General features: G+C 35.9%; 1 protein-coding gene across 5 annotated transcripts in view; it reads left to right on the top strand.

Annotated features, from left to right (window-relative positions):
- The window catches only part of PRKN (parkin RBR E3 ubiquitin protein ligase), a 1,515,422-nt gene that overhangs the window by 1,268,873 nt on the left and 231,468 nt on the right, over window positions 1-15,081 (top strand). For 4 of the 5 annotated variants that reach the window (XM_077120792.1, XM_077120791.1, XM_077120789.1 and 1 more), the window contains one exon: window positions 7,718-7,867. In XM_077120792.1, coding sequence (XP_076976907.1) covers window positions 7,718-7,867 — 150 coding nt within the window. Of the gene's footprint in view, window positions 1-7,717; window positions 7,868-8,181; window positions 10,112-15,081 lie in introns of those variants that run through there. The other variant, XM_077120793.1, reaches the window with a different exon arrangement.

Here is a 15,081-nt window from a genome sequence, read left to right as displayed (position 1 = left end):
TGTTTGCTGTGGGTTTTTCATATATGGCTTTATCATGTTCAGGGATGATTTCCTATTCTCTGTGTTTTTCAATCGAGCAAGGATGCTGGATTTTGCCAAATGCCTTTTCCGTGTCACCTGAGATGATTATGCGTTTTTTTTCCCTTCCTTTTGTTAATGTGGTGTATTACATTAGTTGATTTTCTTATGTTGATGCACACTTGCATAACTGGGATAAAGCACACTTGATCATGATGTGTGATTCTTTTAATGTGCTGTTGAATTCAAGTTGCAAATATCTTGTCAAGGATTTTTGTATCTATATTCATTAGAGAAGTTGGTCTGTAATTTCCTTTTCTTGTAATATCTTTATCTGACTTTGATATTAGTGACTCATGTGATGTTGGCCTCATAGAATGAGTTAGGTGTGTTCCCTCCTGTTCAAATTTTTGGAAGAGTTTGAGCAGGATTGGTATTAATTCTTAGTAGTATGATTGGTAGAATTCATGTGTTAAGCCATCTGGTCCTGAGCTTTATTTTTTGTTGTCAGGTTTTTGAGATTGTTTCAATCTCCTTACTTGTAGTTGTTCTGTAGAGATCTTCTATTTCCTTTAGTGTCAGTGCAGATTGTACATGTGTTTCTAGGAATCCGTCCATTTCATCTAGGTAGTCTAATTTCTTGCCATGCAGTTTGTAGTATCCTCCTATGATCCTTTTTTTTATCTGTGGGGTCAATGGTAATTTTTCTCCTCTCATTGATCTTTTCAAGGAATCAAGCTTTGATTTTGTTAATTCTCTCTATTGTTTTTTTTTATTCTCAATTTCATTTATTTCTGCTCTAATCTTTGTTATTTCATTCCTTCTACTTGCATTGGAATTTGTCTGCTGTTCTTTTTTCTGTTTTCCAGGTATACAGTTAGGTCTTCAATTTTAGCTCTTTCTTCTTTTTTAATGTAATATTTAGGGCTATAAATTTCCCTCTCTGCACTGCCTTTGCTGAGTTCCATAAGTTTTGATAAGTTGTGTTCTCATTATCCTTCATCTCAAGATATTCACTCATTTACCTTTCAATTTCTTCTTTGACCCACTGATTATTTAAGAGACTATTTATTTAACTTCCATATATTTGCGGATTTTTCTGTTTTCCACCTGATACTGATTTCAAGTTTCATTCCATTATGGTTGAAGAAGATGGTTTGTATGATTTTAATCTTTCTAAATTTATTGAGACCATATTTCTGACCCAAAATGTGGTCTATCCTATGGAATGATCCATGAGCACTTGTGAAGATTTATACGATATTTATCTATAAGGTATAGTTCATTTATCATATTATTCAAGTTCTGTTTCCTTATTGATCTTCTGTCTAGGTGTTCTATCTGTTGATGAAAGTGGTGTACTGATGTCTCCAACTACTATGGAAAAGATGTCTATTTCTACCTTCAGTTTTGTCATTGTTTGTCTCTTGTATTTTGTAGTACCATTGTTAGATGCATAAATATTTATGATCATTATTTCTTCTTGGTGGATTGACCCTTTTATTAGTATGTAGTTTCCTTCTTTGTCTCTTAAAAGAACATTTGACTTAAAGTCTGTATCGTCTAATGTTTTACATAGCTATTCCAACTCCTGTTTGTTTGCTATTTGCATATAATATCTTTCAAACCTATTTGTGTCTTTGGGTCTAGGGTGAGTCTCTTAAAATCATATAAATGGATCATGTTTTTTAATCCATTTTGCCAATTTTCTTTTTTTTATTGGGATGTTTAATCTATTAACATTCAGTGTTATTACTGGAAGAGTACTATTTACTTCATCCATTTTGCTCTTTAGTTTGTTTTTTGTTTTTTTCTGGGGGGGTGCATGGTCCAGGAATCGAACAGGGGTCTCCCACATGGAAGGTGAGCATTCTACCACTGAACCACCCATGCACCTTGTCCTTTAGTTTTTATATGTAACATCTTTTTTCTTCTTTTTCTTTTATCACAACCACATTTTCTGTATGCTTGATCTTCTGTGATATATCTGGTCCCTTTCTAATTTCTAATTCTGTATATTTTTAAATTCTTTCCTTGTGGTTACACAGCCTACAACTATAACCTACTGATTTGAAAATATATACCAATTTAGCTCCAATAGCACATGTATTCTCTGCTCCCAAATCCCTCTTCTTCCCCTTCTTTATGTTGTTTTTATACCACTTTATCCCATTTATATTTTGTATGTCCATTTTCAGGATATATGCCTTTTTCTTGTTCAAATGTATCCTGACTTTTATAGCAAGAAAGGAGTAGAGTTGTAGAATGAAGAGTTAGTACTACTGGATTTTGTATTTACCCTTTTAGTTACCCTTACTGAAGATCTTCATTTCTTCATACTACTCCAAGCCACTCTCTCCTTTCTTTTCCTTTCAACCTGTTGAGCTCCTTTCAGTACTTCTTGTGGCTGCTCTTTTGTTCATGAACTCTCTCAGTTCCTATTATCTGTGAATATTTTTAAATTTCCCTCATTTTTGAAGGACGGTTTTTCTAGGTAAAGAATTTGTGGCTTAAAGTTTTTCTCTTTCAGTACCTTTAATATACCATTTCATTGTCGTCTTGCTTGCATGGTTTCTGATTAAAAATCACTTATTTAGGCTCCCTTGTATATGATAAGTCACTTTCCTCTTGCTTCTTTCAGAATTCTCTCTTTATCTTTTGCATTTGACATTTTGATTAGTACATGTAGTAGGTCTATAAGATTTATTCTGTTTGTAGTACATTGAGTTTTCTTGGGCACATATATTTATGACTTTCATAAGGATTGGGAAATTTGGTCATTATTCCCAATTGGGAGTTTATTGGTCAAATAAACGTTCTCCTCCTTTTCCCTTGTCTTCGCTTTCTGGAGACACATATGTATGTTTTGTGATATCACTTAAATCCCTGCGATCTTGTTCAGTTTTTTCTATTCTTTTCTCTTTCTGTTCTTCTGACTGGATGATTTCAATTTTTTTCCTCTTTTAGTTCACTGATTCTTTCTTCTGATTGTTCAGATCTGGTGCTGCATGCTTCTGTTTTATTTTTAATCTCTACTTTTATGCCTTTCATTCCTTTAATTTGCTTCTTTTTGTACATTAAAATTCTTCTCACACATTGTCTTCTTAATAACCTTTACCTCTTTATCCATATTGTTCCTTCATCTCCTTGAATTGATTTAGGAAATTTGTTTGAACTATTTTGATTACCCTCAAATTCTGTGTCTCCTCTGAAGTTTTAAATTGTTCCCTTGGCTGAGCCATGTCATCCTGTTTCTTAATATGGTCAAAAATTTTTGTGGTATCTGGGTATCTGATTATCTTGATGAGTTAGCTCTGAAGGTCAGCTTCCCCCTCTTGTCCTCTTGTCCAGGATTTTATTTTTCATTGGCTTTGTCTTCAGCCTCTTCTTTGATGCTTGTTCCAACTTATTCTAAACTTTAGAATAGCCTGTGTATAACTAGTCACATTCTCTCTGCTCTTCCTCATCTGATTCTTGCCCTGAATATGTGGTACAGTTTTTTAAGATGCACTTTTTGTGCAATTATTTCACTTCCAGCAGAAAGCTTCCTTTTCTCTGTTCCTTCTCTGAAAATTTTCACCTGTTCTGTTTATTTATTTATTTATTTATTACACAGGTAGACACTGGGAATCAAACCTAGGTCTCTGGCATGACAGGTGAGAATTCTGCCACTGAGCAACCATCGCACTACCCTGTTCTGTTCATTTTCGTGCCACGTTTTCTCCCCATTTCTTATAATTTGATATATTCTCTTCCTCACTCATTTTCCCATTTTCTTTACACTTTTCGATTCTTGAACCATCTTGTTTTACAACACTTCAGTTCAATCCCTCCCACCATTATTTTTTTCTGTGAGGCTTTTCTTCCCTGTTATGACATCCTACTCTAGGGACCCAGATGGGGTCAATCCAGAAAGATGGGTTGCTCCAGAAAAGTCAGTTTTGCACTTAGGTTTTTCAGTTCTCCCCTGTGCTTGTCTCTCCCTGGATCCAAATTTCCTTCTTCTTATATGGACACCAGTCAGGTAGCATTACGATGCACCCTAATCCATTTTTGCCTCATCTTAACTAAGTGTGTTTTCAAAGACCCCCTTTCCATATATGGTCATATTCATGGGACCAGTGTTGGGAGTTGAATGTATCTTTTGAGGAAGGATACACTCCAATCCATAACACCCCTCATCCATTTGCTTTCCGTTTATCATTTATACTTTCTCCTTAAGTTTCATATTTCCAACATCTGTCTTCTCTACCTGTTGCTGGACCCAAATACCCTGCCTGCCTTCTTTCTTTTATTAAGAATGGGTGTCTTCACTCCTGTCTAAGGCCAACTCTACTCATCCTTAAGATATCATTCTACTGAGCCATGATGCAACATCATGGGAACAAGAAAGCCTTCTTGACTAAAAGGGAGAAGAGAAAAATAAGACAAAATGACGTCTCAGTGGCTGAAAGATCTCAGAGTTGAGAAGTTTTCCTGGAGATTATTCTTATGCATTATATAGCTAACCCTTTTTAGGTTATGGTGTATTGGAGTGGCTAGAGGAAAGTACCTGAAACTGTTAGACTGTGTTCTGATAACCTTCATTCTTGAAGAAGACTGTATAACTGCATGGCTTTTGCAGTGTGACTGTGTAATTATGAAAATCCAGTGTCTGATGCTCCTTTTATCCAAGGTATAGACAGATGAGTTAAAAAAAAAAAAAGGATGAAAATAAATAAATAATAGGGGGAGTTAAAGGGTGAAAATTGGGTAGATTGAAATGCTGTGGGTCAATGAGAGGAAGGGGTGTAAGGGGTATGGGATGTATGTGTTCTTTTTTTCTTTTTATTTCTTTTTCTGGAGTGATGTTAATGTTCTAAAAATGGTCGTAGTGATGAATACACAACTATGTGATGATATTGTGAGCCATTGATTGTATAATATGGTTGGACTGTATGTGTGTGGATATTTTTCAATGAAAATATTTATTAAAGCTATGTATACAATGTAATTCCAATTTAACATATGTAAAAATGTGAGTTGAAGAAAGAAATAGTAAAAAATTAATAAGGCTATTTCTGGACGGTACAATGAGAGGGTAATTTTTCTCTTGTATTTTTAGGTACCTTCTATCTTTTCTACAATATCCATGTTACTTCATTATAACCAAAAAAATTTTTGCATAGCATAGAACCCCTTAATATCAACAAATTTTTATACAGATCCAAAAAATGTAGAATTACTTATCATATTAGCATCTAAGAGAAAAAAATTTAAGGGGATCAGAGTCCATCTAGTCTGCCTAACAACTGCTGTGTATTCTGCACACACTTCAAGAGCCAGCACATCTCCCCCCTGTGTGATCAGCTCCCAACTCTCCTGACATCTGGCAGCTTTCAAGACCACCTCAGAACAAAATGTTTTTGCTCTCTCCTGCCTAAATATGATCTGTGTTATCTGGATTACTGACCAAAATTACTATATACCAGGAGTCAAAGGAGTTTAGACCACTGAAGTGAAGGGATAGTAGTTACACCACCCTAACAGAAAGCTCTGCCTTCTTTTGGCTGACCATATTACTGCCTACATTGCTAGGCACCCAATTACATCTATTAGACTCATCTTTCAGAGCAAGAGCTATTGGATTAAGCCAATGCAAAGTTTAAGCATTTGATATGGCTTCTCTGAGGGTATGAAGAAATGAAGTCCTATCAGAGAGTGTGACTGGGAATATATGTTGGCTCAGTCACTTGGGTAGTGGGTATTAAAATTGAAAACAGATTCCCAGCCCATGCATCAGAAAAAAAAAAAATACTCACCTATGACCTAGAAATTCTACTTTTTAGGATCTACTCTAAAGAAATACTTCCATATGTGCACAAGGAGGCATGCAAGGATGTGTACTGAGGGACTGTTTTCAATAGTGAAAAATTGAAACCGAACCACAATACCTCTTGTGGTATGTTGAATAATCGCTCCTGAAGATATCAAGATTGTAATCCCCAGAAACTGTAAATTTTACTTTATATGGCAAAAGAGACTTTGCAGATGTGATTAAGTTCAGGATCTTGAGAAGGAGAGATTATCTCGGATTATCTGGGTGGGCCCTGGACATAATCATAACTGCCCCATAAGAGGCATGCAGATGGATCTGAGCCAGACAGGAAGCTCGTGTGATGATGGCAGCAGAGACTGGCTGTATCTACTCTGAGGACAGAGGAAGAGGCAACAAGCCCAGGAATACAGGTGGTCAATAGAAGCTAAAAAAAATACAGGAACCAAATTCTCCCCTCAGTCTCCAGATGGAACCAGACCTGCCCATACATATGTTCCACTGCCCAGTGAAAGTGATTGGTCTGACCTCTGGAACAAAAAAGAAAACAAATGTCTTGTCTTTAGCCACTAAAAAAAGAAGAAAAGAAGATCTCATTTCTTCCCTCCTACTCAAGGACATAGCTCATTTTATAGACTAAATCATTAATTTTCCCTTCTCTTCTCCATCATTCCCTTCAGCATACTAACATGCTACTACTAACATATTATTACTCCAATTTCTCAAAATCTTTTGCTATCCCCTAGCTCCCTCCAGCTACCAGCTCATGTCTCATCCAGACTCCTAGAAAAAAAAATTGTCTGTTCTCATCTCTTTGAATTGCTCTTCTCCAAAATGCTCGAGTCTACTTTGATAGGTCTTTTTGCTCCACGATTCCACCCACTGCTTTTGTCAAGATCACACATTGTTTACATTTCTAACTTCGACTACTTTGTAGTAATTAATTTACCAGTAGCATTTAACTACTCTGGAAATACTTTGCTCACTTGGCTTCCAAAATACCTATGTATTTCTCGTTTTCTCTTGTCTCAGGCACCACTTTTCAATCCCCTATGCTGGTTTCTCTTCATCTTCTCTACAGAGGTTGGATAATTTCATCTAATATTATTGCTATTTAAATAACAGAGTCAGGCTTGTTATCAGATTTGTAAACGAGACTTACATGAACCATAGATCCAACCTAGTATCAGGCTTTGCTACTGAGCTCAACAAGCACAGACAGAGCCTCTTGGACTCTTTCTTGGCACATTAGAATGCTCCCTGGACAAGATTCAGTGTATGAGATTTCTAAGAAATTCATGGGATGATCTCGAACATGTCATCTCTCAATTATGTAAACGAGCTCATCATTCATCACTTAAGGAGATATGTTTATTTTATCCCTTGATAATTGCATCACCTATGACATTTTTCAGAGCTTTGCCTCATGAATTCATGTATTCTAGTTTGTTTATCATAAGCAATTGTAGACAAGTATTTCCTGCTGAAAACATTCCATGGATATGAACTCTACTAGTATATGCCAATAGCTGTCATTAACATGTCTACCAGGTATCTCTCTCCTACCCTACCTGCCCCCTCCCTCCCTCCCTTTCTTCCTTCCTCCCGTCCTTATTTATTTATTTATTTATTTATTTATTTATGTGCATATGTATTTATTTATCCTTCCTACCTTCATGTCTACATCTCCTCTGCTCATAAGGACCCCAGCCATATTGGACCATGGCCCACCCTGACTCAGTTTGGCCTCATATTTACTAATAATAGCTTCAAAGCTCCTATTTACAAATGGCCTCACATCCACAGGACCTGGAGTTAGGACTTGAACATGTCTTTGTGGGGACGTGATTCAGTGCCTAACATCCCCTATCTTGTGCTTCGCAGTATAACCGCTACCAGCAGTATGGCGCTGAAGAGTGTGTGCTGCAGATGGGGGGCGTGCTGTGCCCCAGCCCTGGCTGTGGGGCGGGGCTGATCCCCGAGCTGGAAGGGAGGAAAATCACCTGCGAAGGCGGCCACAGCCTGGGCTGCGGGGTAAGTCCCTACCACACCACTGGGCCTTGTTATATGTTTGGTTATTTTGTAAATTGGCTAAGATTCAATTTTAGTTTTCTTTTAATTTTCCCTTTTAACTCAGGCATCTTTGTACTGATGTATAAGGAAAAAGATTTAAAAACTCTTATATAGGACCTTAGATATGAATATATGGTAGGGAAAAGCTATATTAAGATCTGATGCTTTAATTATTTATCACAATATTCACTCTAAGACCGTATGAATCACTACACCAGGCTTTCAGCATTTCCTCCAGTACACAGCAGATTCAGACACAAAATTTATTTTTTCAGGATTCCCTTAAAGTACACAGGATTGAAGAAGAGACTTCCCATCAGTGATGTCTTAGTGACCTTGTTTGCCTAAGTATTTCAAGAAATAAAATGAAGATGAACACAGAGAATTTAAAATTGTATTGTGCCGTAAAAAAAAAATCATTTCAAATAGAGATGAGCAAAACTAATGGTGCCTCTTAGGAAAGCAGAATAAGAAACATGGGAAATGTTTGTTCTAAGAGGTCAAACCATGTGACCTAGAGAGCTTCTTGAATAAATATATGGCTGAAAGTGGAAGGTAACGGGGTGAGGGAAACATAGCTCAAACACAAAAAGGCTTATTAAATTACAGGTTGGAGTGACAAATGGATAATAATCCTGATATTAAATTTAATGTCAGCAGGAAAGGGAAGGATGTGAATGTGCTTATAAGAGGCTATTGAATTTTGATGGGAAAACATTTCTTTTTAATATTGAAACTTTGTGAGCTTAGTGGAAGAAGGGGAATTGCTAACAGAAGCATATTACCCAAGTCTACTGTTCTGTTGAGCATTGCAAGTTACCTATGCATAAATTGTCACCTGTCATTCCTCACCAAAGCTTCCTATCTGTCCAAAGAGTAATCCACACCGAACCCTGGGTTTGCTGTAAAGTAGAGGAAGTGGAAGTTGCAAAATGATGAAATAGTATAAAGTCTAAATGGTAGGAAAATACCCTTGGATTAATAATGGTGATTGCCTTCAAATGAAAGCTCAAGTAGTTTTTGCTATCCCTAGAAATTATGGAAATCAAACTGCATTTTTCAGCTTTAGTCATCACCATTTACTCTATAATCTGCACTGATTGTGTGGGGCATACAGAGGCTGCCAAATCCTGTGATCTGGATGCTAGCAATGTTTCTTTTTCAAATGAGCTCCAGTGGTTTTTAACTAATCATGCGCTTCTGACTGCTCATTGCCTACTGCTACTCCTTTCTCTAAAATTGTATTTTAAGATTTTAACTTTCTTTATGAGGTGGAGATTTTCTTTGGCCCATCTTTACTGTCAATTGTTCACCTTGCTTTAAGAAGGTTTTATGTAATTTTAAATTTTGAACACTTTTATTTTCCCCTTCTCAGACAATATGACCTTATAGGTAAGTAACAGACATATTTAAGTACCACATCATGGATAACTAGTTTGGAAGTGAACTAAACTGTTTTAATATCTTTGAATTAAGACAGTTTGAGAGCAAGCCTTCTCTAAGTGGGGATAGCTATCTTCAGGATTTTCCTTTGTCCTTAGGAAATCCTAGATGATGGTTTTTCATGTTGTTTTGATTTGTTCTGATTTGTTCTTTTGGGAGATTTTTGTCTGGTTTGTGTACAAGTTGTCAACTGGGCAAAACTATCCCAAATTTTAACAATGCAAAAAAATAAATGTCTGTCACCATTTCATGGTGTTTCTGAGGGTTAAGAATCCAGGAGTGGCTTAACTGGGTGATTCTGACTTCCATGAGGCTGCACTCAAGCTCTTGGCCAGTGTTACCATTATCTCAAGGTTTGACTGGGGCTGGAAGTTCCACTCTCAAGACGATTGACTTGCATGACTTCTGTCAACAAAGGCTTCAATTTCTCGCTGGCTGTTGGTAGAAGGCCACCATTCTTTACCAGGTGGCCCTCTTCTTAGACTGTCTTCACAATGGCAGCTAATTTCCCCCAGAGCAAGTGATCCAAGAGAAAGCGCAAAGAGGAAGCCACAGTGCATTTTTTACATAGTCTGGGATTCAGTCCATCCTCAAAGGGAAGGAAATCAGGCTCCATCGTGAACAGAGGATTATCACAGAGTTTGTGGACGTATCTTAAACCACCATAGTTTGTAATTTAAGAATGTGAAAAAAAAAAAAGAAATGGTCATCTAAAGTACATACTTTGTGTTTTCCTTTCTATCCTGCCCTTTTTGCTCCTATCTACATAGTCCTTTTCAGGTCTACAGCAATTCCCATTGCTTTGGCTTGTTTCTTAGCAGTGATGAGTTGACCTCATCATCGCAGCTCTTGTTCAATTCCTTAATTTTTACAAAAGGATATTGACCCAATTAAGTCTTTAGGAGAGAGGTGGGATTGGATGCCTCAAGTTAAATTCCTGGCTCCACCAACCACTAACAGTCTTAACCATTCTGTGTCTCAGTTTCATAATCTCTAAAATGGGATATCTTATCTAACCCTATAAGTTTACTGTGAATTTAAATGATATGATAGATGTAAAATTCTCAGAACAATGTTGGCATAAGGTAGGTGTATACTTATTTAATATTTCATCAAAATCTGAGCCCATATTTATCAAAAGTTCTCTGAAGACTCATTGTTCAAGGAAAATTGCTTACAGGCTATGTATTTTATCAACTCTCCCAAATATTCCAAAATATACCTCTGAATCAAGCCATATCAGCAGCAGAGAATGCAGTATCTGATCCTTACTATTTTAGCCACTCAAATGATTGTTTTTCCTAAATAATACTTTTGAATAATGCAATTTGTTTATATTTTGGGTTGTTATATATGATATGTAATGCAATGTCTTTTATGAGTATATGTTCCAAAATATCAAAAGGTATTTTTCTATGAGGAAACATGGTGGGTATCCCTGTCTGATCTAAATAACAGGAACACTAGGGTTTGCCCTCACTAAGGATATTTTTAATTGTGTAAATGATAAGCTTTCCTTGTTCAGGTTGGCTGCTAGAAAACCTAGAACCACATTTCCAAGCAACTCATAGCATATATAAGTCATTAATGGAATGAATTTTGAAGCTTATTTCTTGGCTTCCCTTTGCACTTTCTTTCCCCCTTTTTCTAATGTATGCTCTTTCACTGTCGTTTGTACATCCTTGTAAGCTGCCAATCTTTCTGAATTTAAGGACGGTAATGGAATGTTGTGTTAAAGGAATCATGGTTAGACTTTTTTGGAGGCAAAACATGGTCCAATAAATAAAAGTTAGAGGAAGGTGAATGTCTGGCCAGCATTTGCAGTGGTACCATGGACAATCAAGAACAAAACGGGATGCTACAGGAAGCTCCTCAGCCTACACAATGTTCAAGGAAAATTTAGTGGTAGCAAAGCCGCAGAAGAACCATAGAGACTTAGATGTGAAAAAAACCTGGACATCAGTAAACTCGGTGCTTCTCAGTCTGTAGCTTGAAGGTTTATAGTAATCCACCTGCCCCTATATTTTTCCTTAACTATTCAACAGTGCAGCCCTTAGTAAATGAGTATCTAAGAAGTGTTTGATATTGCCAAAAAAGAATCTCAGACATTAAAAAGTTGAGAACTATATTTCCTGTCATTCATGGAACTTACAAATTATGACATAGTATTACATCTTCACAAGTAAGACACACCCAAAGGTTGAGTACCAGGGTTCTAACCTTTCTCTTTCTAACCTGCTCGTCAGGCCTAAATGTCCCTCCATACATCCATAACTGTTGTTGCATGTAGTTTACATCAGAAGAAACAGGCTTCAGTGTTTTATTTTACTTAAGAAGTATTAGTATTTATGACTCCCTTCTTCAAACATACAGTAATGTCCATTGGAAAAATCACATTACCTGACCTTTTGCTTGCTATATCATTAAGCTTACCTCTCACCCAGAAAATAGTATACATTAGCTAACAAATAAAGACAAAAGTTTCAATTTAAATAATAACTCCAGTACATCAAGGGAAGGCCTGATAGGTGTATAATATTATTACCATAATAAAGAATTATTTGAGGAAAATACCACACATCAAGATATAAGTCCAATGTTACAGCTGTTTTACATCTTCATATTGTGCTCCAACAGGTCATGGTCCTCAATAAATTAATAGATTTGGCAATCATCGTTCATTGGCTTCTGGTTTCCAATGGTGCTCTCAGTTTATGGCTTTTCTCTTTCACCTTCTCTGTGTTGACTCTCCAAGCATTTGTGCTTTCTCCAAAATGTCTCCCTCTTAAAGGACTCTAGTAAGTGGATTAAGACCTATTCTTGAATGGGCGGGGTCACATCTCCATGGAAACTACATAATCACAGTCCCACCCAGCAATATGTCTACTCCCACATGATTGGATTAGAAAAGCAGAGCTTTTCTGGGGTACGTAACAGTTTCAAACCAGCACACTGGCCTCATTGCTTTTCATCAGACCATATCACTAACTTTTGTGATTCCAATAAATATCCCGTAAAATATTAACATTTCTAAAACTGGAAAAAAAGCGACAATGTATGGAATACATTAAACTCACAATCTGGGAATGCAGAAAGCTATGGCAATCAGACCTTGTGAATTCTGTGTAAATAAAACATCTTTATCTTATTTGTTTTGGGATATTATATGTCTAAGAGAGAATTTCTTAAAATAGTGTTGTGAGTTAGATGAAGAGTTTCCTGTTTTAAATTAGAAAACTGAGGAAAGATTTAATAACAAACTACCCCAAAATTACATGTTCAAATGAAAACAAAGAGATCTTAAAAATTCATATTATTGATTATAAATTAAGAACTTCTTAAGGAACTTTATAGTCATTTACTCATTGAATGAATAACGTTGTGTTGCCAAGAGGCAGATTTATCAGAAACTCATGAAGCTTAAGCCCCAGGTTCCTTACTTGCACAGGCCTCTGCCAAGCCTTCTCAGCCAGATTTTTATTCTTGAATTGTTTTTCTTGAAGAGTATCTCAAAAAACATATAAACTTTAGGTCTTATAAAACCAGAATCTAAGGCCATGCACTTCTGGGATGTGAGCCATGATGTGCAAATAAATTATTGTGCATTTTTCTTGAAAATTGTGATTTTAAGCTATTTATAACAATACCATATTTATAACAATTACCATATTGTTGAAGATTTTAGTTAAATGAGAGTTGAGAGTTGATTTTTGGGCTTTATTTAGAAAAGGAATTGATGGAAACAATTGATAATATCCGCCTTTTGCTCCAAGACCTAATTATTGAATGAAAAACCTAAATTCATTGAAAGATATAGAACCATTATCTTTTTAGTATGTGGGTCTCAGAAATAGAAAGCAAGTAGATGGTCAATACTTAATAATAAAATGAAAGAAAATGATTAACTTTACTACTTTTAAAGATATGTTAATTTTTATAGTAATTCATAATTTCATTGAATAATGCTGAAATGTTTTGAAAATTATATTCCATTCTCAGTTTTTAAAGACTAGAAATTAAAATCTAGACTCCAAATGTATGTGACTTATATCGTGACATTTTCAAGGAGATATCAGAAAGGAAACCTATTTTTCGTTATTATTAAGTTTGGGTTGGAAGCAGTAAGCACTTATTTGTGATTATTCTTGCTTGCCTCAAGTGCTTGGATACTCCATCATAGAGTTAATAGAATCATATCTTGTTGACACATTATTTTTGATATACAAGATGTTCATTATCAAAAAGTGTTTTAAAAAGAAAATGTTATGAAATGTCAAAAATATGCATTCCATGTTTATTTGACATATGTCCAAAAATCCAATTTAAACTATAAAATTGGCTCATTTGCTGATTGGAAAAAAGTCTCGCTAGACTTTCTGCCTGTGAGACAGCTTGAAATGCAAAGATAGAAAGCATTGGAGACTATTTATTTTAATTAAAGAAAGTTCACCAATGTACAAACAAGTTCTGCCTGCCATTCCTCTGGAAAATACTTATCAGTTGGCAAATGTTCCTAGAAAGTATTCTGTGGTTTGAAATATATATATCTCTAAACCAACAGAGACAACTGACCATTCCAGTTGTCTTTAACCAATTATTGTTGAAATTAAAGGAAGTGTAAAATAATTATAGTCTTTTAAAATGGTAAGATCAGCCTTATGATTTCAAAATAATGTGCTAGGAAATTAATTTTGTAGCAGATTGAATGGAGAAGTCTTCTTTAGCTTTACCAGCTAAAGTAGAGCTCACAAAAATCCAAAAAGCAGACTTCTACAGGTAATATAGTTTCTGTGCATTAATTTTGATCCTGCTCTCAGCTCTGTCTAGGTCTGTGCTATCCAATATGGTAGCCCCTAGCTGTATGTGATATTTAAATTAAAATTAAATAAAATTAAACATTTGGTTCTTCCATCCTGGTAGCCACATCACAAGTGCCCAGTGGCCACAGATATCTAGTGGCTACCATAATGGAAAGTGCAGATACGGTCCATTTTCATCAAAACAGAAAATTCTCCTGGACAGGAGAGATAAGTAGGCCATCATTCATGAAGTAGCATTTGCAAATTCAAATTTTCGTGTGCCAAAAATTTAAGTGCTCTGACCTCTTTGATTTTAATTAAGGAGATAAATCTTTCCAGAAAGTAAAGCAATTTCCTGATTGCAGTAGTGTTGAGCAGCATTTTCTGATGGGAGGTCTATGCAATGCAGGTTCCAAAGGATGCTAACAGGTGCAGGGTTGGATTGGGGCTGAGCACCTGGGCAGAGATCACCTATCCAATCGTTCAGAAACAGGAGTTAAATTCGGTTAAACGTTTTTGGTAGGACTTAATGCTTTTCATATACAAATGTGCATTTTGCCTGAACAAGTAGATAACACAAGCAGCATTTCCCAAACTCTTTCGAGCAAAAGGCACCTTTCATGAGGTACAATTGTTTAATGTATCAGCTGGGGAATCAAATCACTTGCTTTTTAAGTACATATTGCTGGAAGCAGACCATAGTTATAATGAACTAATAAAATCTAAGGATCAGGCCATTAGACCCACAATATTTTTTCCTCTTTGTAAAGAACTAACAAAAGAGTGATATTTTAATTGTATGCCATCTTTGTCTCAAATGTATTTTGAGACAGCTTGTTTGTACAGTAAAATCTTTTTTTCTAAAACGGCTATGGACACTTTGAATGGGTTTTAGATCCATTAGAGAAGACAGGGTGAAATTTTATGATTACA

This window comes from Tamandua tetradactyla, chromosome 11, assembly GCF_023851605.1.
Source record: "Tamandua tetradactyla isolate mTamTet1 chromosome 11, mTamTet1.pri, whole genome shotgun sequence".
Taxonomy (NCBI): Eukaryota; Metazoa; Chordata; class Mammalia; order Pilosa; family Myrmecophagidae; genus Tamandua; species Tamandua tetradactyla.
The sequence above is the reverse complement of the archived record's forward strand: the minus strand, read 5'-3'. Positions and strand labels throughout refer to the sequence as shown.